Source organism: Chiloscyllium plagiosum, unplaced genomic scaffold (genome assembly GCF_037043375.1).
Source record: "Chiloscyllium plagiosum isolate Xiang-an unplaced genomic scaffold, Cpla_swu_hap1 HiC_scaffold_2, whole genome shotgun sequence".
Lineage (NCBI taxonomy): Eukaryota > Metazoa > Chordata > Chondrichthyes > Orectolobiformes > Hemiscylliidae > Chiloscyllium > Chiloscyllium plagiosum.
Genome location: NW_028270140.1, coordinates 126,433,159 through 126,460,368, shown reverse-complemented (window position 1 = coordinate 126,460,368; position 27,210 = coordinate 126,433,159). Strand labels below are relative to the sequence as shown.

Here is a 27,210-nt window from a genome sequence, read left to right as displayed (position 1 = left end):
TGTTGCCGTCGGGGAAAAAGGATGTTGCCTTTAGCTGATTCTGTTGCTATCAATCTCCTTTAGTTTATAGATAAGCATTCTTCGATTTTTGAATTTTTAACAAATTCTTTTGTGTGTAGTCATTATTTATTTAGAACCATACTCCTGCTTGCACCAAAGCTTTCCTCTGAATCCCTCCATTTCTCATCAGAGTGACCACCTTCTATAGATCTGGGTTTACACCTTGAAAAGCTGGCACTTATTTTCTAATTGCTTGATTTTGATTAAGTATGTGTGCTCAATATATAGTCACCAATTAGTTGACCTACACGTTTCTTTTACAATTTATATGAATGTTTTGGGTGAGAATATGGTTGGTAAGTTTGTGGATGACACCAAAGTTGGTGGCATAGTCCACAGTGAAGAAGGTTTTCTAAGATTAAAAAAGGATCTTGATCAAATGGGTCAATGGCCTGAAAAAGTGCAGATGGAGTTCAATATGAATACATGCAAGATATTGCATTTTGGTTCAGCAAACAATGGGCTTATACAATTACTGGTAGGGCCTTGGGTAGTGTTGTAGAACAGAGGGACCTAGGGGTGCAGGTACATAATTCTTTGAAGTTTGTGTCACATATAGACAGGGTTGTTAAAAAGGCATTTAGCATGCTTGTCTTCATTGCTCAGTCCTTTTACTGTAGGAGTTAGGATGTTATGTTGAGGTTGTATAGGACATTGGTGAGGCCTCTTCAGGAATATTGTGTCCAGTGCTGGTTGCCCAGTTATAAGAAGGATATTATCAAGCTAAGAGAGTTCAGAGAGATTTACCAGGATGTTACAGACTATGGAAAACTTGAGTTATAAAGAAAGGCTGGGTAGGCTGGGACTTTAGGTAAAAACAATGACTGCAGATGCTGGAAACCAGCTTTTGGATTAATGGTACTGGAAGAGCACAGCAGTCCAGGCAGCATCTGAGGAGCTGCTCCTCAGATGCTGCCTGAACTGCTGTGCTCTTCCAGCACCACTAATCCAAAAGCTGGGACTTTTTTTCACTGGAGCATAGGAGGTTGAGAGCTGACCTGATAGAAGTTTATAAAATAATGAGAGGTATAGATAGAGTTAATGATAGTTGCGTTGCCCATAAGATGGGGAATTTCATGACAAAGGGGCACATTTTTAAGGTGAGAGGAGAGACATTTAAAAAGGACATGAGGCAAATTTTTTACACAGAGGGTGGTTTGCATGTGGAATGAACCTCCTGAGGAAGTGATGAATGTGGGTACAATTACAACATTTAAAAGATATTTGGATAGATACCTGATAGGGGAGCTTCAGAGAGATATGGGCGAGAAGCAGGAAGGTGGGATTTGTTTAGTTTGGGATTATGTTCAGCATAGACTTGTTGGACCGAAAGGTTTTTTTTCCTCATGACTCTCTTACTAAGAGCTACCTGGGCACTGATAAAAGTGTGGCGTGGGGAATCCCCCAATTTAATCAATTAATCATGTAACTTAAACTCACAGTGCTATTTGCAGGAATGTTGCCTTTAAAATCCTGAGAGTACTCAGCCTCTTTAGTAGATTATACCTACTTTATTTGAATGTAATTATTCAAAGCTGGCATAATTTACCTCACTAGATGACACAGAGAAACTTAGATTTTGAATTTTCTTTTAAAATAATGAATTTTTTTAAAAAAGAATATCAGTCATGGGATGTGAGCTATGCCCAGGGCAGCTTATCCTGAATTACCATCCGGAATTACCTTTGAGAAGATGGTGGTGAGCCATGTTCTTGAAACCACTGCAGTCCATGTGGTATAGTTACATCCAGAATGCTTTTTATAAAATTCATTTAAGGGATGAGGTGTCACTGGCTACCCAGCATTAATTGTCCATCCCTATTTGCCCGGGGGCAGTTAAGAGTCTGAAGTCACATGTAGGTCAGATCAGGTAAGGATGACAATTTCCTTCCCTAGTGAACCAGATGGGTTTTTAAGACAATCAACAATGGATTCAAATCCATCAATCCACTCATATTTCCAGATTTATAAAACTTGTATTCAAATTCTGACCATCTGACATGGTGGGATTTGAACCCAGGTCCCCATAACATTCATGGATCTCTGGATTAACAGCCCACTGGGTCCATACAGTCCAATAGTACCACTAGGCCATCTCCTCCCGTTCAAGGAGCCTTAGCTGTTCCGCAGAAAGTTCCGAGACACAATGACAGTGTGTAAACCTTCATGTCGACACAAGTCAGGATAGTGTGTGGCTTGGAGGAAAGCTGAGGTTGGTTAGTCATTTCTAAAGTAGCAATTAGCCAAGTTTGAAGACTTGCCCCTTATGCCATAGTGTTGTTTGTAGCAGAGCAGTCCACTTGGCCCATCAAATCTATAATCTCTCTGCAGCATAATCCACTCAATCCCATTCCATCATTAGTCCTGCAGCCTTGCAGACTTACTCCTTTAAGAGTTCATCCAGTTTCTGTTTGAAATAATTAATTGCTTACACATTCGCTACCTGTGTTGCTAACGAGTTCCAGGCCATTACCATTCACTGTGCAAAAGCAGGATCATCCTCTCATTCCAACTATATCTTTTTACCAAATCTTTAAATCTGTGTCCCTCATCCTTCCACAAACTTTTTATCCCTTGTTTGTTATATCTAAATCTGTTATACGCTTGCACAACTCTATCAATTCTATGCCAGATGATCAATGAACTTTTAGCATGGAGGTAGGGGTGACCTGAGGTTATGTATCTGTCAGGTTATTGCTGGGTTAAAAGGGATGATTCTTTCTGTCTGATATTTGTACAGTGTGATTTATATAAATAAATATCATTTACTTACCAGTTTGGGTTTTAGAATTTTGAACTGCTGACGTATGAGTTTTCTGTGTGTCAGAAGAGGTTTAATGATTAATTCATTTTATTTCAGTAAGTCATTGTGATTTATTTTAAAACCGATTGTGAGAGAGAGCATACCAGAATGAATGGGTGTTTGTTTACATTGAGAGAGTGTATGAGTGAATTAAGTGCACAATGTCACACATTAGGCTTTCTAAAAGATTGTTCTTGATTTGTTCTTTTTTATGTTTGGGAAAAATATCCATAATTTGGAAAGAAACTTTTCAGTCTTAACTTCAGTTTGGGGTGGTTTTGCAGGGTTCTTTGCTGAATATGATGTGTGAGGCAGTTTCTCCTAAGAAAGAGAGAAGATAATTTAGATCTGTTAAAATAAGAAAAAACCTCAAAGTAGGGTGTTTATCCAGGCCAGAAGTGTTGGGAGAAAACCTTAGAAGTATTTGAAGCTGAAAACATGTAAACTCAGGTATTTGTGAATCCTCCTGGAAGAGACTATCATTCTCCAGACTGGAAGTTTTTTTTTAAATTCACTCATGGGACGTGGGCATTGTTAGCTGGGCCAGATGTACGGGAACACCAGCACCTGCAAGCTCCCCTCCATGCCGCTCACCATCCTGACTTGGAAATCTGTCGCCATTCCTTCAGTATTGTTGGGTTAAATCCTGGACTTCTCTCTCTAAGGGCACTGTGTCTTCAGTAAATGGACTGCAGTGGTTCAAGGAAGTAGCGCACTACTTTCTTGAGGGCCGCTAGGAACAGGCAATAGATGTTGGCCCTGTCAGCAATTGCTACACCCCACAGGTGAATTTTTAAAAAAGTTTATTAAGATGTTTTTTTTGATTAATGTGGGCTTTGTTGAAACAGCTATTGGCAACTCTTGTGAATATGTTCAGTAACTGACTTCCATGATCACTGACAATGATAGGCTACAGATTTTAGTCTATCAAGTGAGGTCTCACTGTGGGATCTGACATGTCCAGTATCACCATCAGCAGGGTAGATAACAGAAAGTGATGAAATGTCATAAAACCGAGTGGCTGTAGTTACTTTATTTTCTTCTTTGAATTTCAGTTGTCGCACTAATAATAGGAAAAGCCTGATAGGAAGCAGTCAGTCTGCAGCCCTTCCACGACCTCACTCGCCTCTCCCTGCCCATTCAGGTAAGAAATTACTATTTGAGATGAGCTTTCCATAAGATTGTCATCATACAGTGTGCTGAATTACAGTGCATTAGTGAATGAGAATAGGTCACTTCAAATGACATTGGGTTTTATATTGCTATTGTGTTGGTTAATCAGTCCATTCATGCAGATGATAACCAGAATGATGAATGGCATCCGAAGCAAGCATGCAAAGTTAAGTATTACTTAGGCTGTTGTCATGTCAATGTCTTATGAGAATTTGCTGTGTAGATTATGTGCTTCTAAAAACTGTTATCACAGAAATCTGGAATATTTCATTGTTCCCAATTACAAAAACTGAATTCTTAAACCTGTGCTGAATGTTTGGTATGTATTGTGCTTTTTGGCTATCATCAGTGACCTTTTTATTCTGATTATCACTATTCCAGTACAGTATATGCCTGCTATAACCAATCCAATCTGCTGGCTTTTTAATATTTAAGGTTTCGGCCTTGACTCAGCGGTAGCATTGTACAAAGGCAAAGCTATATTGTCAGATGTGTGCAAACGATTCCATGGACTGACTTGGAACTTTTCTGCTGGTGACCTGCTAACTTTTATCTCTCAATAGGCACCTAAAAATAGATGATTTGAACATTTATTTCATTGTTGTTTGTGGGAGTTCTCTGTGCACAATTTGGGTGCTGCTTTTCTTGTGTTTCAGAAGTGTTTAATTTCTTGTAAAGCTATTTTGGTATACCTAAGGTCGTGATAGACATATAATTTTATTTAAAATCATTCAGTTTATAACGTTTTTCTGTGGGAAAGGCTTTTTGGTCAATTTGTCGAATGCATGGTATGAAAGTCTCTGTCATGCATTTTGCATAAAATATTTTAATCTTCTATTGTAACACCATAAGACCCTGCACATTTTTTGAATTGGTTATGCATATCTGACTTGTTTTGAAAAATGTAAAATGTAACTTTTATAACCTTTCACTTCTATATTATTAATGGAAAATGGTAATGACTTGAACCATTCATGAAGAGAAATCTTTGATTTTTAAATCCAATTATATATCTACAAACTAGCTGTAGCAGACATTTTAATCTGAACTTTTAACTTGCCTGACCTGCTGCGAGTGGATGGATCAGAAAGGTGTGGGGAAGTCAGAATTATTTTGCACACCATTTGGTGTGATTTTCCTTCATAGTGTACATGACCCCCCCCCCGCCCCCCCCCGCCCCCCCCCCCCCCCCCCCCCCAACCCCCCCACCCTCCATGTTTCCCCATCCAGAAGCCATCTTGATTTCAAAGCTGGAGGCCCAGGTTTGGTTAGTAGGGGACAGGGGAATCGATTCCATTCTGAGAGAGGCTGCTCATTCCTGGGACCCAGTTCAGAGGTTATGGGGATGAGGGGGACAGTGGAGACAAGGTTGACTGAAGCCTTGAGGGTGGGATGGAGGATGGGGATTAAAAGTCATGGGAAGGAGGGAGTGTTTGGAAGTTTTCCCAGATTGAGCTTTGCTCAGGCAGGTATCTGGGCATCCAGGAACTCACTTTCTGGATGCAGGAACCTTTCACCTGGCTGTAGCTGCCACCCCCTGACTACAGTTAAACAGTTGAATGACAATAAGCTTCCCTCATTATCTTATGTAAAGTACCAACTTCTCCTCAGGCGGGGTTGATTGCCTGCTGACCACCTCACCCCCCCCCCCCCCCCCCCTCACCCCAGTTTGGGATCAGGAATCTGATTTATATATCAACCCTAAATCTAACATAAAGTTAGAATTTCTTCCTTCCTGCATAACCTGATTTGTAAAAAGAATCTGCAGATTGACAAAGTGAACGATGCCTAAATGCATTAGACAGGAGCTTTGACCACACAATCCAACAGCTAACAATTAAATGGGCTTTCCTCAAATGTCCACTTCAAGCTTGGTCTGTTACTTGAACTAAATGTTTCATGATCCTTATTCTCAAATCTTTGCTTTGCTTCCTGAATTAATCAGGTTGAGACTTTGAGAGTACCATTTCCACCTTGGTGTTAAATTTTATATATTAGAATGTAATGCTCTCAATAACAATACACAATTATCAAAAGTTAGAGTTAATGTGAAAGATATTAAGCTGAGAAATGGACAGTTTAGTCATAATCTAATATAGTTTGAATTTCAAAGTGTAGAGTCTATTTTATACCATGTCAGTTGACAAAACTAAGAATAAATTATGCACCTTAAGGAGGACACGTAGAAAAATAAATTGTGTAAGCTTCCTATAATGGTATAGGTGATTAATATCAACTCAGTACTGTACAGGACTTAAGTGAGGGCAGAGCTGGAGTGATGTGTGCAGTTCTTGGCATCACACTACAAGAAGGATATGATTGCACTGGAGTAGGTGCAGAGGAGATTCACCAGGATGTTGCCTGGGATGGAGCATTTTAGCAATGAAGAGAGGCTGGATAAGTGCGAGTTGTTTTCTTTGGCGCAGAGAACATTGAAGGCGGGAGACCTGATAGAGGTGTGTAAGGTTATGAGGGCCATGGCAAGGGTGAGGAGAAAGGAGTTGTTCCCTTAAGTTGAAAGATTAGAAATAAGGGTATACACTTTTAAAGCGAAAGGCAGGAAGTTTAGAGGGGAGTTTGAGGAAACGTTTTGCTGGTGGTGACTACCTGGAGTGTACTGCCTGGGTGGGTAGTTGAGGTAGGTAAGCTCACACCCTTTTAAAAATACATGGACGAGCATTTGAAGTCTAGTAACATTCAAGGCCACAGGCCTACAGCGGGAAAGTGGGACTGTGGTAGGTAGTAGCGTACTTTTGGCAGTATTGACTCAATGGGCTGAAAGGTCTCTTCTGTATTGAATGATTCTATCTGTCAGATGCAAAAAAGGAGACCCCAGTTTTTGCTGCTTATTTCTTATGTTTATGGTAAAAGTTCAGCAATTGATATCTACACTCCTGATTTGGGAACAATAAATAAGATATGGTTCTTGTTCCTTTCATTTTATCCATCAACAATGTAGATTAATGTAATACCTTTTAAATGACCAATTCATCATAAATAAATCTGGGGATTACCTGTAACCTGACACACAATCACAGGAAGAGTTAAGAAATTTGGTCATAAGAGATGGGTTTTAAGAAGGATCTTGCAGGAGGAGGAGAAGAGGGATTTAGGGAAAGGCATGCCAGAGTGTGGTGCTTGGTCTGAAGGCATAATGGAGAGTGCTGTGGGTGATGCATAAATAAACTGGAATATGATGATAAACTGTTCAGGAAGGGTTCACGTCAGATGAGAACCCCCTAGATCATTTGTGTAATTTATGTATAATTTGTATTGTTTAGATCTTTGAATGGGATGATGTTTATGAATGATTTTGATAAAAAGAAAAGTAACTATTTTTTGCCTGTTGAGAGCACATCAGATTGATGGACGTTATGCTGAAGATTCATGTTTTTTTGTTTCCAGGTCATTTTAAATGTTGCAGTCATCTTCAAAGCAGGATTCTCTCTGCAGATCCCAGCTGTTGACATTCAAAGCTACAACAGCTACACTTTTCATGTTTCACATTAGCCACCTTGTGGTCTCTCTCAGTAATATTGCCAACACTTGCTAAATTAGAAGTAGTTCAGATCTGTTTACACCCAGCATTATAGGGTTTGGGATTTCCCAAACTCATTCCACTATCGTGTCAACCATCTCATTGTCACCCACTGGATTAGTTGCAAGTGCACGTGACTAGTTTATATTGAATCCTGATAAAGCAACATTTTAAAAATAATTGAAAGAATTTGAAGCAGAAAGGTTTGATTTCTACAAAAGATCTGTCCTACTCTTGGAGAGTGGGCAGGTGCAGCAGAAAGAATGAAACAAAGCTGAGTTTCTCCAGCAATTTTGTTTTCTGTTGTAGCTGAAAGAAGCTGGGGTTGAATGCGAAATGCAAGAAGTGCTGAACCCATGCTGTCCAGTGGGGACAGGGAAGCAAATGGCCAAAGTTCCTACTTTTACTCCTATCTATTAGCCAGAACTACAGAATACATATAAATCAATACTGGGTCAAAGTCACATCAGTCTTGGTTATGATGGCTGTAGTCAAATAGCCAACTGCTTAGGCTTACATGTGAGGTACTGGTACATGGATGAGATGCTAGCATTTTTCAGAATGACGTTCAAGTTAATGTCAGCACTCTGAGGAGTAGAGGAAGAAAAAATACTGAAACCTACATTCAGCACCGTTCTCAATTCCGCAGATACCGAAGCAATTTGTGTTCATAAGCAGCAAGACCTCGACACCATTGGGGATTGGGCTCATGGTGTTCAGTAATATTGTGTCACACAAATGCCAGGCAATGACCATGTCAAACACAAAAGAATCTAAACATCACCCCTTGACGATCTATGCCACTACCATCATTGAATTCCCACTAACAACAAACTGAGGATACCATCACCCAGAAACTGAACTGGACCAGTCTTGTGAATACTTTGGTGACAAATGCACTTCAAAAGCTAGTGAATAATTTCTTTCCTGAATCCCCAAATCCTGTACAGCAAGGCACAAGTCAGGAATGTGATGGACTGCTCCTCACTTGCCCGATGTGAGCAACTCCAACAAAGCTGAAGAAGCTTGACACCATCCTGGCTTGACTGATACCTTATCCACCACCTTGAACAGTCAGCTCCTTCACAATTTACACATAGTGGCAGCAGTGAGTGCTGTCTGCAAGATGCATTTCAATAACTCACTAAGGCTGCTTCCTCAGTGCCTCCCTTACAGTAATCTGTAATTTAGGATGAATGCTGCTGATGACTGGGGAGTTCAGAACCAAGGATCACCATCTAAGCATACGGAGTAGGCTGTTTAGGAGTGAGATAAGGAGAAATTTCTTCCTTAGACAGTAGTGAACCTGTGAAATTCTCTGCCACAGAAAGCCGGTGAGGTCAAAGCAATTCATGTTTTCAAGAAGGAGATGGATGTAGTTCTTAAGGCTAATGGGATCAAAGGGTGAAAGCAGGAACAGAGCACTGAGTCAGATGATCCGCTGTATTGTATTGAATAATGGAACAAGATTGAATGGCTGAATGGCCTACCCCCACTCTTATTTTCAATGTTGCTATGTTTCTAATGCCTACCACCTCGGAGGATAAAGACTGCAGATGCATAAGAACACCATGGATTGCTCATGTCCCTTGAACAAACAAAAATGTGGTTTGCTCCAAAGTGAACACCACCTGGTCCTAGAGCAGTGGATGACTTGATTTTTAAAATGGCAAATGTCTTGAGTGGTGTGTTCAATGACAGCCGAATAAACCCTCATGATCTTGGAGTGTGCACGGTGTCATTTTGTGAATTGCATAAAATAGCAGTTTCCTCTCATTGCCACCTTGATCATCTTAGATTGTTGTGATATTAACTAAGATGGTGAAGTACCTTCTGCTGAAAAAAGGTATTGAAAATGAGCAATACTTCTCAAGTAAAATCAGATTAGGGTTCAAATCTCCCCTCAATGGAGAGTGGTCTCTGATGCAATTTTTATCACTGATGTGCTTCAGGAGTCTCAGGAATTCCTCATGTATAAACATGTGTGGGGCTTAAAATTCCAATGGTTGGGTTTACCTTGTCCCAATTATTTTCAGACTCCTAAGATGGTGGAATCAAGTGTAGGGCATAGCGCCCAATCTTTACATGGATTTACTTAAGAGATTTTCAAAGCAGCTGTAAAGCCTGCCTGGGACAATAAACTATCAGGAGTAACAAAGCAGTGGATGGATTATGCTGAAGGACAGAGGGAGTTAGCTCGGCACTGTTGAGGGCTAAGGATGATGTGGAGGTGCCAGTGTTGGACTGGGGTAGACAAAGTCAAGTCACAGAACACCAGGCTATAGTCCAACAAGTTTATTTGGAATCACAAGCTTTCAAAGTGTTGCCTCTTTGCCCGGTGAAGAGCGATGAGGGAAAGAGGTTGGGCACCATCAGGTGGGATGAAGGTTTGAGCAATAGTGACTGAGCACTTTTGGGAGTAATGGAGGAGATCATTAATTGGATATAGATAATTAGACAATCCATAATACTAGATGCTATTTTGGTGGGCAAAACATGATTGTGAAACAGTTCGAAATGACACAATTAATAGAAGCTTTAGGACATTTAAAATGCTGCCAGTGCCTTAAAAAGGAACATGACATGTCTTCCCGGATGATCCTGCACCACAAGAACCACAAGGGTTTGGGCTATATTTGGCATGCCTGAAGAAACAGGGATTGGAAGTCCTGGCCAAAAATGCAGAGCTGATCATGGTGCACTAAGCTGGAGCAGGAGGAGGATTTGGTGATTGCAGCTTTTGAGATTTGGGCCATTAGAAATCCTCTGAAGCAGGTGAATGTGCACTAGTTATTTCTAGAGCTGTTAACTTACCAGCAATCTCAGGGAGAGCAATTATTAAAAACATTGATAAAATAAGGTTTGGATAAACTAATTGCTCCTTGGGCTCATGATAAATTAGGCAGAATTAATCAGAGTGGAATTGGAATGGAAGTGGAAGGACCGCTAACCATTTGGGTTTGACAGCAAGCTCAACAACGCATGGCTTTTGATTTAAGAAATGGCAAAGAGATGGGTATGACCTTAAAAACTGTGGTGCAAGTAGAAGCATAGGACCATTTAATGTTTGTAGATGGTTTGCAAGGTACAAGGGTGCTCAATGTTATGAGTGAGCAGATTACCAGTGCTGACAATAACACAGCTGTATCTTTCATTTAGATTCCCAATGGTGGGTGAGTCCAGAATCCAGGGTTCAGAGTTTAAGGATGAGGGATAATCCTTTTAAGGCTGAGTTGAGGAGAAATTTCTTCACCCAGAGTGTGGTGAGCCTGTGGAATATACTACCACAGAAAGTGATCAAGACCAAAACATTGTGTTTTCAAGAAGGAGATTGCTATGGCTCTTGTAGCCAAAGGGATCAAAGGATATGTGGGTAGGACAGCATTAGGATATTGAGCTCAATGATCGGCCTTGATTATGTTGAATGGTGGAGCAGACTTTTAACAAAATGTACAGCAAATATTTAAATTCCCTTCCATTTCCCTTGCTTAATCTGGATAATTTATGACATTGGAACTTCAGGCACTTTTGGTTCTATGTAACAGACAACCATAAATTCTAATGTTGCCCAGAGTATTACCATCTCTGTAAATATGCTCTTCTCCTCCAGTATACAAAGGATCAGAATAATCAAACCAATTTTACTGTTGAAAAAGGGACTAAGGTTCTCAAACTTCCTTCTGCATGTGTGGATAATTTCCATATCAGTACCTCTTTTGCAGCTCAGAAAACTTCTAGGCAGACAGACCTATAAATCAAGGGCGCATTATGATTATGGAGGCAGGAAACTTTATTTTCTTATTTGTAATATCATCGCCACTTTCAGATCAAGAAACTCAACTTAAGTTAAACTGTCTTCATTCTTTCAATGAAAGATTCAAACTAGTCAATTTTATTCAAAATGCAAGGAAATGTTCAACATTCCAATAACTCTTTAAGGAGTTGACTGCCTTTAAAAGTTGTGATCTACGGTTTTAAAAAAAAGGAATTCCTGAAACATTATGAATGTTGCACTGTAATAAACATTATGATAATGAGAGATTAATAATTGAATTCTGAAGCTCTGCATTTCTGAAACTCAAATTTTGTCCATATTCTACATTTTCACGAAATGTGCAGTATATCCATTCGGGGGGTTCTTTCTGCAATAACACATTCAGTTGGGAACAAGTTGGATGATGTTTACAGTTCTCCTTTCTTTTCACCACCATCACCTTAACCCATACACCCCCTTAGCGGAAACAGCCAGTTAACATGTGAGCAATCAAGAAGGCACATGGAACATTAACCTTTAGTGCAAGAGGTGGTAGAGAATAAAAGCAGGGAAGTCCTGTAACAAAAGTACAGGACATCAGGAAGACCTGAACTAGAATACTCTGTACACTTTGGTCTCTTCATTTAAGGAGCAATGTACTTGTGTTCGAGATAGTCGGTAGTAGTTGCGCCTGAACTATGCTGCTGATATGTCAGCGTGGGAGTAGAATGGAAAGCTAACAGAGGAGTATTTGGTTTGTTGATGGATCTAGGAATTCTGGCATAAACAATTTACCTGACTCACTCTTCCATTTTTTTTATATTTAAGTGGTCTCAAAAATAATTGTAAAATATATTTTATGTAAGGGCTTTTCAGTGTAAAGTCCCTAATGAAATGCAACAACAATTCGACACTGTGGCTAACTGGTGCATTTGACATTGACTAATGAATGTTGTTGCATCTACTGCTTTATAAGTAGGAGCAACATTGCAGGCACCAGTTAATGATATTGGGATACATTAAATCTCCTGAGTGCACAGATCAATTTGAAAGTAATATATATTTTGCATTTAAAAATTTGTCTTTTCCTAATAGTTTTTCATCAGTACTCAGGTGGATTCATAATTCCCATCACAGGATGCATATGTTTCATTAATGGTTATCTTAATGAGAGAGAGTGAAAGAGAGATAGTTGTGCTGAAACTGGCGATATATTATAGCACAGTAAGGTGCTTGCTTGACTCTTGCAAAACATGTAGTTGATCTGTACTTGACAATTCAGCTTCTATATTCGTCAGAGACGCTTCTTTTTAATTAGTAAGGTTTTTGAGGACGCACTCTGTCTGTCATTATGAATTAGAAACTCTTTAAAATGGTTGTGAAATAGTATTTTTAAGACAATGGATTGTCAGAAATCTCCGAATCAAATATCATCACTGATAGGAAGTCTGGTGTTTACAACTGCACTGAAATAAAATGGCCATTGTTTGCAATTTATCAAAGCTCCTTCATGGTATTGAAAGGTAACACTCCGACTTTAAGGTGGAAATCTAGTTTGAAATCTCAAAGATTGTTTAAGTTTTTAAAAAATTAGAACTGCCAATTAAATATTTTCTATAATATGTCTCCCTTGAGGTGACATAGTTCATTACCTGCTAAATGCATGACTGGCACACCAGGCTACTCAATCACAGCGGGGACATCCAAGCTAATTACTGCAGTGCTAACCCATTCTACAAATAAGCTACATAACAGCCAGTGAAATTCACTATCAGTGGAGTTTTGGCATGAAATGAAGGCTTTCCATATGGACGGAAAATTATCTGGAAGAATCTTATGCTTAAATATCCATTTCCATGTTTATTAATGGATGCTCGATATGAGCTGAAGTGCAAGTACCTGTCTCTGTACAGGACTGCACCATTGATCTGAACATTGTGCAAATTACACACAGCAGTAAAATCATTGAGCCTTGTTTTTGCTTGCGTATATCTCTACTGGTATTTGTAATTGCTGTAGGGATCATTTTGCAACATAAATCTGAAGAATGTGGCTAACCAAATAGAGTAGAAATTGTGTCCACTGAAAATCATCCATTTCTGTTCATGTTATCACAAATCTGCTCAATCTTGTATTCAAGTCAAGTTAAACCTTTACTGCCCAACTGAGAAAAGTCCTGACCTCAGCTCTTTCTTATCTGTAACCCCTCATCTCTGGAACATCCCTCCTGAATCCCTGTTTACATTTTAATCTTTTTTAAATAATGTTTTTCCTAATTTTCTCCCCATTCCCTCTTAGCAGCTGTAATTCCTTTTTAGTTTTCCGATTTCCATGCAGTAAAGACCCTGTTTTGAGTTGCTCACTTCAGTTTCATGGATGTAATGGGGCCAGTGTACACCTGGAGCATTCGAGCTTTCCTTTGGCATTGTTTTGGGTCAGGGCCTCTTTAATCTGACATCAGGTTAATGCAGGGAGAATTGGATTGCACTTGAAGAAAGAATGTACTTTGAAACTCTGCAGGATGGTTTTGTGTGAAGAGCATTTAAACCAGCAGTATTCAGTACACGAGGGGTCCATGATTATCTTTACTGTGGCCTGCTTGACAATACCTTCCTATTTGCCACTTCTTGCCCACTCTCTGACCTGCTCCCTGTGGTCACTGACCCCACTCACTACCACCTGATTGCTGTTTGCTTCCACAACTCTCCTTCCTGCTCAGACACAAACACAAATTATACCCTATCCTTTTGGATACTTTGGTGAAATAGCCTCAAAATGTGTGCAGAATAGAATGACTCTGTCTCTCTGTCTCTTTCTCCCTCCCTCCCTGCACACACACACACAAGTCTATCGGGTGAACGTGCATTCGCAGAATTGTAATTGTAAATGCATTCTATTTTGTGCAAAAAGCACACAACCTGCAGGTAGTCAATCCATGTAACATTTTATAAATTCCTACTTTGGAAATAGAACTAGTCTGACTCAAGATTGAGATACAGACAGACTCTAACCTCACACTTTTAATGCATTGCCTGAGCTGAGATGTCACCTTTTTTTTAATAAAGCCTTGTTATCTCGAGAATGTGATTTGAAAGAAGTTCTTGGATTTACATATTAATGAACGCAAATCTGAAACCCATTCTAAAAGATGAAACACTTAACAGCATTATAGGTTTGTTCAGATATTGTATCAGTTGCATGCATGACACTGTGATCTTTTGCGATAAATTCTGTCTTATGATCCTGCTCCAGAGCTAGCTGATGAAGGAGCAGTGCTCCAAAAGCTGGTACTTACACATAAACCTGTTGAACTATAACCTGGTGTTGTGTGGTTTTTCACATAATAATTGAGGGCTTCCAAACAGGGATGCCTCAAGTAGTCCTTCTTAAACTTTCTCAAAGATCTCTATGTCCTTTTTGTATTCTGCCATTTACATCAAGCCAGGTGACAGACCCTGGTTCAATGAGAGGTTTAGGAGACCATGCCTGAAGTCGTTTATGCCAGAGCTTTTGAAGACTTGTGCATCAAAATATATACACACCCCTACCTCACCTGAAACCATGTCTTCTAGCAGACGTGAAAAATCCCATGTTAAGTTGCTTTTAAAGTGTAACCCCCTACAGATTTACTGCTGCTAATTTGTACTTAACAGCCCCTTTGAAAAATGGTCTTGGTCATGTTATTTAACTGTATTTGCATTTCCAAACAATTTTATATCTGTGCTAGCTTTCTTGTATTTCCTACTAAAACACATTTACCTTGTGATTTTTAATGAGGTTGGCTCTACCCCAATCTATTCATTCTACTTAGCTGTTTATGTCCTCCTGAAATCTACTGCAATCCTTCATCTTGTTAGTCAACTCTATCCTCACTTGTGTTGACAGCATATTTTACCTTCCCCACTCTTAGACGAGGCCAAGCTATGGAATCTTGATTCACAATCGTGCATGCACTAATTTCACAAGCACAGATAGTGTTTGCAAACTGAATTGGCTAATCAGCTTTGACCAATGAAAAAGGTTTTTTAAAATTCATTTTTCAGATTTGGGAGTCACTGCATTTTTGTCCATTTCTAGTTTTTATTGATAAATTGTAGTGACTGTCTTTTTAGACAGCTCCCTTCTATCTGTGGTAGATGTACCCATAGAGCTTTTAGGAAGGGACTTCCACCTTAATTGGCCGAGCAACCGTGAAGGAATGGTGATATATCTCCAAGTCACAGTTGTATGTGCGATGGAGGGGAACTTGCAAGTGACGGTGTTCCCATGCACCTGTTACCCTCATCCTACTAGGAAGTAGAAGTCAGGGTTTGGAAGATGCTGGTAAAGGAGCCTTGGAAAGTTGCTGCAGTGCATCATGTAGATGGTCAACCTGCAGCCAGTGGACTGCAGCGATTCACAAAGGCAGTTCACCACTACCTTCTCAAGGGCAAACAGGGATGGGTGATTAATGCTGGCCAGCCAGTAATGCCCAAGTCTCACGAATGAATTTTTTAAAAATTGTAATGGTGGTGAAGGGAATTAATGTGGTGGTGGATAGGACACTGATCAAACTGATTGCTTTGACTAGTAATGGTGTTCAGCTCTTGAGTGTTGTCGAACATTGACAATACTACATGAGTCTTCTATGACATACCTGACCAATGCCTTCTGGTAAACAGGTTTTGGAGCAACAGCAGTCAAGTTACTGGCTGTAGAATTGCCAAATTCCTACCTGCTCTGATGGCCAGGTGTTTATATGGCTGGTCTGTTTATGTTTATGATTAAAATTAATCTTAGGATATTGATGTAAGGATAATGTCTTTGAGATATATTATATATAGTGCTTGGGGAATTCACGTAAGCCCATGAATTTGACATAGACTCATAGTCATAGAGATGTACAGTATGGAAACAGACCCTTCAGTCCAACCCGTCCATGCCACCAGATATCCCAACCCAATCTAGTCCCACCTGCCAGCACCCAGCCCATATCCCTCCAAACCCTTCCTATTCATATACCCATCCAAATGCCTTTTAAATGTTGGAATTGTACCAGCCTCCACCATATCCTCTGGCAGCTCATTCCATACATGCACCACCCTCTGCGTGAAAAAGGTGCCTCTTTTATATCTTTCCCCACTCACCCTAAACCTATGCCCTCTAGTGCTGGACTCTCCCACCCTAGGGAAAAGACTTTGTCTATTTATCCTATCCATACCCCTCATGATTTTATAAGCTTCTGTAAGGTCACCCCTCAGCCTCCAACACTCTAGGGAAAACAGCCCCAACCTGTTTAGCTTCTCCCTAAAGCTCAAGTCCTCCAACCCTGACAACATCGTTGTAAATCTTTTCTGGACCCTTTCAAGTTTCACAACATCCTTCCGATAGGAAGGAGACCAGAATTGCACACAATATTCCAAAAGTGGCCTAACCAATGTCCTGTACAGCCGCACATGATCTCCCAACTCCTGTACTCAATACTCTAACCAATAAAGAAAAGCATGCCAAACGCCGCCTTACTATCCTATCTACCTGCGACTCCCCTTTCAAGGAGCTATGAACCTGCATTCCAAGATCTCTTTGTTCAGCAACACTCCCTAGAACCTTACCATTAAGTGTAAAAGTCCTGCTAAGATTTGCTTTCCCAAAATGCAGCACCTTGCATTTATCTAAAGGATCACGTCTACCACTCTGCCCTCATCAATCCTCCTTGTTACTTCTTCAAAAAACTCAATCAAGTTTGTGAGACAATGATTTCCCACGCACAAAGCCATATTGACTATCCCTAATCAGTCCTTGCCTTACTAAATACATGTGCATCCTGTCCCTCAGGATTCTCTCCAACAACTTGTCCACCACCGACGTCAGGTTCACTGGCCTACAGTTCCCTGGCTTGTCCTTACCACCCTTCTTAAACAGTGGCACCACGTTAGCCAATCTCCAGTCTTCCGACATCTCACCTGTGACTATCGATGATACAAATATCTCAGTAAGAGTCCCAGCAATCACTTCCCTAACTTCCCACAGAGTTCTAGGGTACACCTGATCAGGTCCTGGGGATTTATCCACTTTTATGCACTTCAAGACATCCAGCACTTCCTCCTCTGTAAAATAGACATTTTTCAAGATGTCACAATCTATTTCCCTACTCCCCCACTGATACATCAGTCACCTGCCCTGCCTTATTTCCCAAGAGTAGGTCAAGTTTTGCACCTTCTCTAGTAGATACATCCACATACTGAATCAAAAACATATTTTGTACACGCTTAACAAATTCCTCTCCATCTAAACCCTTAACACTATGGCAATCCCAGTCTATGTTTGGAAAGTTGAAATCCCCTACCATAACTACCCTATTATTCTTACAGAAACTGAGATCTCCTTACAAATGTGCTTCTCAATTTCCCTCTGACTATTAGGGGGTGTATAATACAATCCCAATAAGGTGATCATCCCTTTCTTATTTCTCAGTTCCACCTAAATAACTTCCCTGGATGTATTTTCAGGAATATCCTCCCTCAGTACTATTGTAATGCTATCCCTTATCAAAAATGTCACTTCCCCTCCTCTCTTGCCTCCCTTTCTATCCTTCCTGTAGCATTTGTATCCTGGAACATTAAGCTGCCAGTCCTGTCCATTCCTGAGCCACATTTCTGCAATTGCTATGATATCCCAATCCCATGTTCCTAACCATGCTCTGAGTTCATATGCTTTCCCTGTTAGGCCCCTTGCATTGAAATAAATGCAGTTTAATTTATCAATCCTACATTGTTTTCTGCTTTGTCCTTGCCTGCCCTGACTGTTTGACTCACTTCTGTTTTCAACTGTACTAGTCTCAGATTGATCTCTTTCCTCACTATCTCCCTGGGTCCCACCTTCTCCCTCCCCCACACACACACGCACTTTACTGGTCAGCTATCGCAAATCTCCATGCTCGTACATTAGTCCCTTTCCAATTTAGGTGCAATCAGTCCTCCTTGTACAGGTCACTTCTGCCCCAAAAGAGATTCCAGTGATCCAAAAATGTGAATCCCTCTCCCATAAACCAGCTCCTCAGCCATGTATTCATCTGCTCTATCCTGCTGTTCCTGCCCTCACTAGCTTGCAGCACTGGGAGTAATCTCGATATCACTACTCTCAAGGTCTTCCTTTTTAAATTCCTGCCTAACTCTGTGTAATCTCCCTATCTAACCTCAACCTTCCCTTCCTATGTCATTCTTGCCTAATACCTTCAAAATTGGCCTTTCTCCAATTTAGAACTTCAACTTTTAGATCTGGTCTATCTTTTTCCATCATTATTTTAAAACTAATAGAATTATGGTCGCTAGCCCCAAAGTGCCGACCCACTGACACCTCGGTCACCTGCCCTGCCTTATTTCCCAAGAGTAGGTACATCCACATATTGAATCAGACCAGATCCTAAATATTTTTAATGTGTCTTTCAGTTCACTTTTTTCACTCTGTTATTCAACTTTCCTGTAACAGCAAAATGCAATGATTACTACTACCACATTAGCCTTCAAATCAATTGCTGTATGCAGTCAGACCTGTGACTGTAAAGATCAGGTGTGAAAGTGGACTTTTCCTGTGTGGCACAATTTCATGTTTCATTTGGTTTGCCTTTTTTTGATTTCATTTTCTCAGATGTTTTTGGTTGTTTCAAGGGTATGAACAGAGGCTGACCGGTCCCAGAGATAAGTGGGCATAAACCCATTCTCGATGAAGGGCTTATGCCCGAAACATCGATTCTCCTGCTCCTTGGATGCTGCCTGACCTGCTGTGCTTTTCCAGCACCACACTCTTGACTCTGATCTCCAGCATCTACAGTCCTCACTTTCTCCGAGGATTCAGAGTTACCAGTGCCAACTGGGTGTGCTGGTTTTCTGACTCCAATTCCAGCATTACTCATTTTTTTTTTACTGAGGTATGTTTAGGACTGGCAGGAACCAACCGCACTCATGAGGTGGGTGCCACTTAGGCTCATGAGCAATCTATGAAGTATGCTGATTGGAGGCTAACTGGAAACACCGTCTGACAAACCCCCCCAGCCCTGTCCCCCTTTACTGGAAACCATTTTAGATGCCTGGAAGTGAGAGCTCAGCGACAGTCCCAGGGGAAGGGGGGGACAAAGGGAGCCCTCCAGAGTACTTCCTCAGCCCTCTCCAAAACCCCTCTCTGTGTTGAATATCTTCATGTAAAGCTCCAGACAGGTCTACAATCAATTCTTCAATGTATAATTTCAGTTACATCACGCTGCAAATTTTTGCTGTAAATTCTGTGTTACAATCGAGCCCTCCACAATCACCTGATGAAGGAGCGTCGCTCCGAAAGCTAGTGCTTCCAATTAAACCTGTTGGACTATAACCTGGTGTTGTGTGATTTTTAACTTTGTACACCCCAGTCCAACACCGGCATCTCCAAATTTAGATTTATGTGGTTTCCATACCTTCAAAGGCTGTCATGCCAAATTTGAAGCTTCCTTTACATTGAAGCCAAATGCTTTACTTGGAGTAAAAAGATCTGTTGGGATGGCCAGGATTGGGATAGGGTTAGAGTTGGCCTTTAGTTTAGAGAATTATGGTGCCAGCATTAGTCAGAAATTGTAATGTTGGTGTACGCTGAGGAAGGTACCGCAGATTTTCTGAGTTTGTGAAAGTCTTTCAATTAATTATCAAATTATATGGCTCAAAAGGTTGATTTGTTGCAAGTACCCCATACTATTTTTTTAAGTTTTGTGCTTGCTTGACTGAACATTGAGGACTTAAATTACAAAAGTAAATATGGTGTTTCAAAGCAAAAATTCCTCTCATTGTCAAAGATAATCTTCAACAAACTTCCATCAAATTTTTTTTAACCAAACGCAGATTTAACAGACTGTTTTATAGCAAAAAAAATTGACATATGATTGACAAAAAGGATTTTGAAGATAATCTTCGCTTCTGGTTTATTTGCTTCATAGATTTGTGGCTACTTATGCTTAAGTGGTAGAAATCCTCAATGCAGCAGATAGGCAGCCCAGGGATACTATGCCACCAAGGCACTAAGACAACAACTACTGGATCAGCCAACAGAAATACATTTTCTTCGGCACGGTGGCTCAGTATTTATTGCTGCTGCCTCACAGTGCCAGGGATCCCAGGTTCAATTTTCGCCTTGGGAGTCTGTCTGTGTGGAGTTTGTATGTTCATGCTGCACTGTGTGGGTTTTCTCTGGGTGCTCTGGTTTTCTCCCACAGTCCAAAGATGCACAGGTTAGGTGGATTGGCCGTGCTAAATTGCCCATAGTGTTCAGGTAAATGCAGGGTTACAGGGATAGGGTAGGGGTGTGGGTCTGGATGGGAGGCTCTTCAGAGGGTCAGTATGGCTTCACTGGGCTGAATGGCCTGCTTCCACACTGTAGAGATTCTGTGATTCTATAGTGAAAGTCCAGTATATCCCTCAGGTTTGTAGACCCGGCTTCATGATAAATTCAATCCTTGATGTTTCCATCACACTCTTCTTATCCTTGACCTGTATAACATGACCATCCCTCATCCATTTGAAATATGCTAACCCTCGGTTCTTGCCTACATAGAAACGTTTTCCAAAAATGTACAATCAGCATATGTATGCATTCTAAATAAAGCAGAGAAATATTGCTGAGTTGGGTCCATTGAGAGAAGTTTACTTTCCTGGCTCTGTGTATATTTTAACTCTTTATAATGTGCTTTGTGAATCACGCTAAGCTTTAATTCCCTCCTCACTGCACAGCATCTGATGGTCACATGTAACAACTCTCTTATTTTCATGTTTAAAATGTACATGAAACCTTTCAGGATTAATTTGATTGGAACAGATTGAACAGATTATAGAAGGTTTCAGACTATTTGAAAAGCATCAGATGGTGACAAAAAGGTCAAAATGTTTAGGGGAGGAGTCATTGTAGAAAATAATCTCATATCGCAAGTGCTCACCTTGATTATTAGAAATTGATCAAATGCAAAAAAACATTCCATATGGATGCTTTCAAACGTTACAAGAGAAATTGTTAATGAAGGGATACTGGGACTGTTAAATGTACAGAAAATGGTAATTTTATTGGTTTGTTACCAACTTTATTTCTACACATACAGCCTTGTCTTCGACTACAAACATAACAGAGCAAACAAAATTCAGGAAAAGCAAAATATTTTCCTTACAAGCAGCGTCTCATCTTTTAATTAGACTTGATGCAGCAATAAAAGTCAGTTTAATTGCATAACTATTGCCAACAAAAACAGCAGTTGCTCAGCGTGTTTATCGATCTCTGAGGTAATTGCTGTTTTCATCTTTGCTTGTTATAGTACTTAGGTTAGCCCTCAAATACCTCACAATGGAAGATACATACACACCAAACCGACAATTTGCTTTCACTGTAATTATTATTCCATTCACTCGTCACTGGATCCACTCCCCCTCTGAAAGGTTCTGTTGTTTGGAGAGACTTCATTGCAGATTCACTGAAATGATACAGAGCCTTAGTGAGGTTTAAATTGTGAGGATGATTTCAACAAATTTGGCTTGTGTTCTCTTCAGCATGGAAGGTTGAATACTTGATCAAGAATCTGGAAATGTTAAATACTTTAAAAATCACACAACACCAGGTTGTAGTCCAACATAGAGTCATAGAAATGTACAGCGTGGAAACAGACCCTTCGGTCCAACCCATCCATGCCGACCAGATATCCCAACCAAATCTATTTCCACTTGCCAGCACCCGGCCAATATCCCTCCAAACTCTTCCTATTCATATACCCATCAGATATACCCAACAGATTTATTTGGAAACACTAGCTTTTGGAGCACTGCAAATCTTAAATAATTTAGATTCTATAGATACAGAAAATAATTTCCTCTGGCGATTCAGAAGTGACAGCACATAAAATCATATGGAAGGGGACCCTTCAACCCACTGTACCCATGATATCCCAATCTTCTTTCCTTTCCCGGAAGCCCCGACACTTATTTTCTTCAAATTAAAAATAGAGCTAAGCTACTTAAGAGGGGAATCAGGAAATAATTTTTGGTACAAGGTATAGGAGAAATCTGGAATTCTCTCTTCCAGTGATGATACCGGGACATTTGGAACCTTCAAGACTGAGTTTGATTGGTTCTTGTTAGGCAAGGCTATCAAGGGCTATGGGGATGCATAGAGATCATACTCATATTAATCTTGAACTAACTGAATGTGGCAGAGTATGCTCAATGGACTGTATGGTCTGTTCTCATACAACCAGAATTTTTGTAACCTTGCTTTTTTTTGATCCCAAGCTGAGTTTTCATTGTCTCATGTTTTTCATCAAACAGACTGCCTACTTCCATCTACATAACATTGCCCATCCCCACTCCTGTATTATCTTGTCTGCTGCTGAAACCCTTTCCTTACCCATCTCCCATCTACGATCGTCCTTATCTTAACTTGTACTGTTCGCCGAGCTTTCCTGTGATTACTGGCATACATTGACTTCTATCTGCCTCAGCTTTATTTAGAAAGCTCATACTCATAAACAAATGCCTCCATGGTCTCGCCCATATCTTCAACCAACTGAATGCCAGTGCTCAGGCATTCCCTACCTTGCCTGCTGAAACACCATGAGCTCTCCCTCTCCTTTGACAATTTTCTTAAAATCTGCATCTTACACTGCATTCATCTCTCCTCCTCAGGTCATCCTTTGGTTCCGTGTCAATTCTTGTCACGTTGTATTTCAGTGAATCACCTTGCAATGTTTTCTTACATTAAAGCAACTTTTGAAATGCAAATGGCTTTTTAAATACATCCTTCAGATCTAGAACCTGGAGGAAATTGTATACTTTGGCAACAAAACTTCACACATTAACTGATATTCTTGATAATCACCATTGAGCTTAAGTGTCTCTTTCTAATGAGAGAGCAGTCTTGTAGTCCTCTGGTGACTTTACCTTCCCTTTATACCTGCATAAACACACAACAATGTACATAGTGGCAAAAAGTAGTTGTACGTGAAGACAAATATAAATTGTTGGTTAAATGTCAATGAAACCTTTAAATCTGCACATTTAGCACAGGTTGTAAGATTGAGGTTATTTTTCAATCACTAAACTATAACTATTTATCTGTAATGTTTAAGCCAGTGAGATATTAATCTTATTTTCTATTTAACTGTGGTGAATGGAAGATGACCTTATTACACCATATTGTCTCTAACCTGTATTTCTCGATGTTACATGTGATTGGCTAAATGCCCTCAAGGAGACTGTTCAACCTACTGTACCCATGAAATCCCAGTCCTCATTCCTTTCCCAATAGCCCTAAACTTGTTTTCTTAGAGTTACAATCGCAAAAGAGGACATAGAGGAAATGAAAGGATCCTTTTCAGCTACATCATTAATTTGACACCCAGCCAGATAGGTCTGCAGTAATCTCAGGAACTCTCTGTCAGTAATCTCTGTTATTGACTAATAGACTGGAACTGGTTCATTAATGAAAGAGATCCATTAATGGAATAGACCCATGGTTACATTTTATGGCTAAGCTCGTCACAGGACATGTGCTAAATCACTTCAAAGTGAAAATAGCTTTAGATTTCAGAACACAGCTTTGTCTTAATTGGCTCAGTTTTGATAGGTTATTTTGACCTTAATGTATTTTGTTGTATCTGACATAGGGATTGTTGTTTTTCAGGTAGGATTCTGAATGTAGTGGAGCAAATCTAATAATTGACTGCTCCACCATTCAGCGAATCAGGTCGGGTCTATTAGTCATTAACAGATTACTGAGAGAGTACCTGAGATTACTGTGGACCTACCTGGCTGGTGCAGCTCACCAAAATGATGGGGAGTACATTACAGTTATCTTCCTACTTAAGTGTGAGTACTGAAAATATTCCCATTGGATAGCAGTTACACAGTTGGAGATGTGAAGCTTGAGCAACAATGACTTACCTTGATGTAAACTAATCAAGGTCGACAACAATTTCTGGATAAGTGCGTTTTCACATATCTATCCCCGAGATAGTACTTCCCGGCAGCTGTCTTTCTGAGCCTCAGAGCTTCCACTTCACAAGGTTGGCACATATCAGCCTTCAATGCAGTTGAAGGGGTCCATTAAGGATAGCTTGCAACATGCTTGTATTTAATGTAGGAAACATATCAATGTTTTCACAGAAGGTGAAGAGAAAGAATAATTTGGAAAAGATAAGAAAACAGCCTAATCCAAATGAACCTCAGGGATTGTTTCCAAGTCTTCTTGGCAAGTCACTCCCACCACCATTCAATAATGCATACAACCAAACTAACAACACCAAAATGCTTATCATTTCTTCTACGTATAGTGATAAAACTGGACAGTAGCATAGTAAAATATGTATATGTATTGTTTTCGAATGAAACCTTTTAAAAACCCATACTTCCTTGAGTCCAAGAATAAAACGTTGGCTTAAAAGTGCTTTATTAAATTTACACTGTGAAGCAATTCCTGTTTTAATATCATTTCTCAAGGCTATATACGCTGATCAAAGATATTCATCTTTTTAGCAGGAAACAGCCCTCAAGACAGCCCGAGAAATTTCTCTCCTAGTGCCTCAGCTCATTTTTCCTTTGCTCGAAGGTGAGTAGAAGCAAAGTCTTCTCAATTAAGTAGTATTAGTAATAGTGGATGTTTTGGCTTTCTGTCACCGTTTTAATATCTTGAAGAAATGTATTAACATTTTGGACCAAGTCATTCTGGCACCATGTTTGGCCCACTGAATAGGTGAATGGTAAGTGGAGGAGAAACCAGTATGAGTGGAAATACATGTGCTCATAGAATCCCTACAGTGCGGAAAGAGGCTATTCAGCCTCTTGTAAAATTTTGGCCCCTGTAGGTGATTAGATATGTAATCAACGCCTAAAAGCATCAGAGTTCTTCTGAATAAAATGCAAAATCGATCTGACATGTGAGACAATCCTATATTTTTGACACCAAAAATTATGTTTAGGTATATATTTTCTACTTAGGTCAACTTGCCTTTTTTGCTAAAAAAAGTGCTATATTCTCAATAAAATTTAGGCTTAATTTTTCATCTCAAAGATGCATGATGCAGTCCTGGTGTAAGTCAGCCCATGGGATCAAGCAGGCAATATGGGTCATGTTCAGCACTCCCTCCGATTTTCTTTTCGGTTGCACGGCCCTTCAAGATCTGTGTGTGGCAGCAACTTCCGGAACTGGAAGTCCATGCCGCAGTCTATGTGCCAAAGCCAGTCACCATGTACGGAACTGTGTGCACAGGTCAGGGGAAGCATTGGCCATGTGACTAAGAAGTGTGCAGGAGTCTGAGAATACGCCCACACAGAACAGATCGCTCGTGGTTAATGATGAACAAAAATTGGTCCTATGGAAAAAAAAATGAAGCAGGTTTTAAACTAAAAGGTATAAACTTTGTGAACTTGTCAAAATAACTGCAGCAGCAAGGTAATTTGGTATTAGTGAAAAACCAGTGTGAGAATGGAGGAAGAAAAATCCACACTGAAGAAGTTGCCCAAGACCAACTGTTTGAAGAGCACAGGGAACAATGCTGGCCTGATCTTGAGATACATGTTTTAGAATAGATGGTTGAAATTTCTCAGAACGGTTACATTGCAAGCAGAAATATAATGCCTACATATGCACTTAATTGTCTAAGTCCAGAAGAGCAATGGAGCTGAATAGTTCTAGAGCAGAACCCAGCTAGAGCCCACTGTCATTTTCAATTATAAAGCTTTTCCATAAATGAAATTACCTGCACAACGCTTTGCAGATATGCTTTACGACCATTGAATGTGAAGTTCCTTGGTAATAATACATGCAATAGTTGTCCCTTATTCAAGTGGGATGTGTTCAGTTCCCTTTTAACTAATGAGACCTAGAGGTGCCTGCAAAGACACAAGGCCCAAATTGATGTTGTACGAGGAGCCCTAATATAGTTCAACATTTTGAAGTGTGCCTCAACAACCCATTCTGGCATCATGTTTGGCCCACTGAAAAGGTGAATGGTTTAATGGAGGTGAAAGCTTTCTGAGTATATGCCTATATCGAGTCATACTTTGAAGATATGTCTGAGGGAGGCCTCTCCCCTCCCCACCACTCTCTGCCTTCTGCAAGGACCATTCCCTTCGACAGTTCTTGGTGTGCGACACTCTTTCCCCACTGACAACCCCAAACGTAAACTTGGGGAACGGTTCACCGAGCATCACAGGTGAGTCTGCAGGGGTCGACCGGACGTCCCCAGTCACTGCCTGTTTTAATTCGCCTTCCCACTCCCTTTCCAACATGACTATCCTTGGCCTTCTCCATTGCCAAAATGAACCATAGCGTAAGTTGGAGGAACAACGCCTCATCTCCCACCTGCACATCCTACAGCCCAGAGGACTCAACATTGAGTTCTCTAATTTCAAATAATCTCCACCCGCCCATCCCTGACCCCCTCCCAGCCCCTCCCCTTCTATTCCAATCCTCCCTCCCTCCAACCAGATTCATTCCTCCCATTGACCAACCAGCTCTTACCCTCCACCTATCCCCGCTTCACCACCCTGCCCCTGCCACCCTATATCTGCAGCTCCCCCTACACCCACCTGCGGTCCTGAAGAAGTATTAGAGCCGAAACATTGACTTCTGCACCTCTTGATGCTGCCTGGCCTGCTGTGTTCTTCCAGCCTCCTGCTTGTCTACATCGAGTCATACAGCACAGTAACAGACCCTTCAATCCAACTTGTCCAGATACCCCAATCTGATCTACTCCCATTTACTAGCATTTAGTCCATACCCCTCTAAACTCTTCCTATTCATCTACCCATCCAGATGCCTTTTAAATGTTGTATTTATACTAGCCTCCTCCACTTTCTCTGACAGCTCATTTCATATACACACCACCCTCTGCATGAAAAAGTT

The 27,210-nt window shown here is 40.4% G+C and overlaps 1 protein-coding gene across 7 annotated transcripts in view; it reads left to right on the top strand.

The window, feature by feature from the left end:
* The window catches only part of LOC122558001 (microtubule-associated serine/threonine-protein kinase 4-like), a 475,290-nt gene that overhangs the window by 328,237 nt on the left and 119,843 nt on the right, over positions 1–27,210 (top strand). For 4 of the 7 annotated variants that reach the window (XM_088000634.1, XM_043706350.2, XM_088000655.1 and 1 more), the window contains 2 exons: positions 3,919–4,007; positions 24,840–24,912. In XM_088000634.1, coding sequence (XP_087856760.1) covers positions 3,919–4,007; positions 24,840–24,912 — 162 coding nt within the window. The remainder of the gene's footprint in view (positions 1–3,918; positions 4,008–24,839; positions 24,913–27,210) is intronic. The other 3 variants (XM_043706362.2, XM_043706358.2, XM_043706376.2) reach the window with 1 other exon arrangement.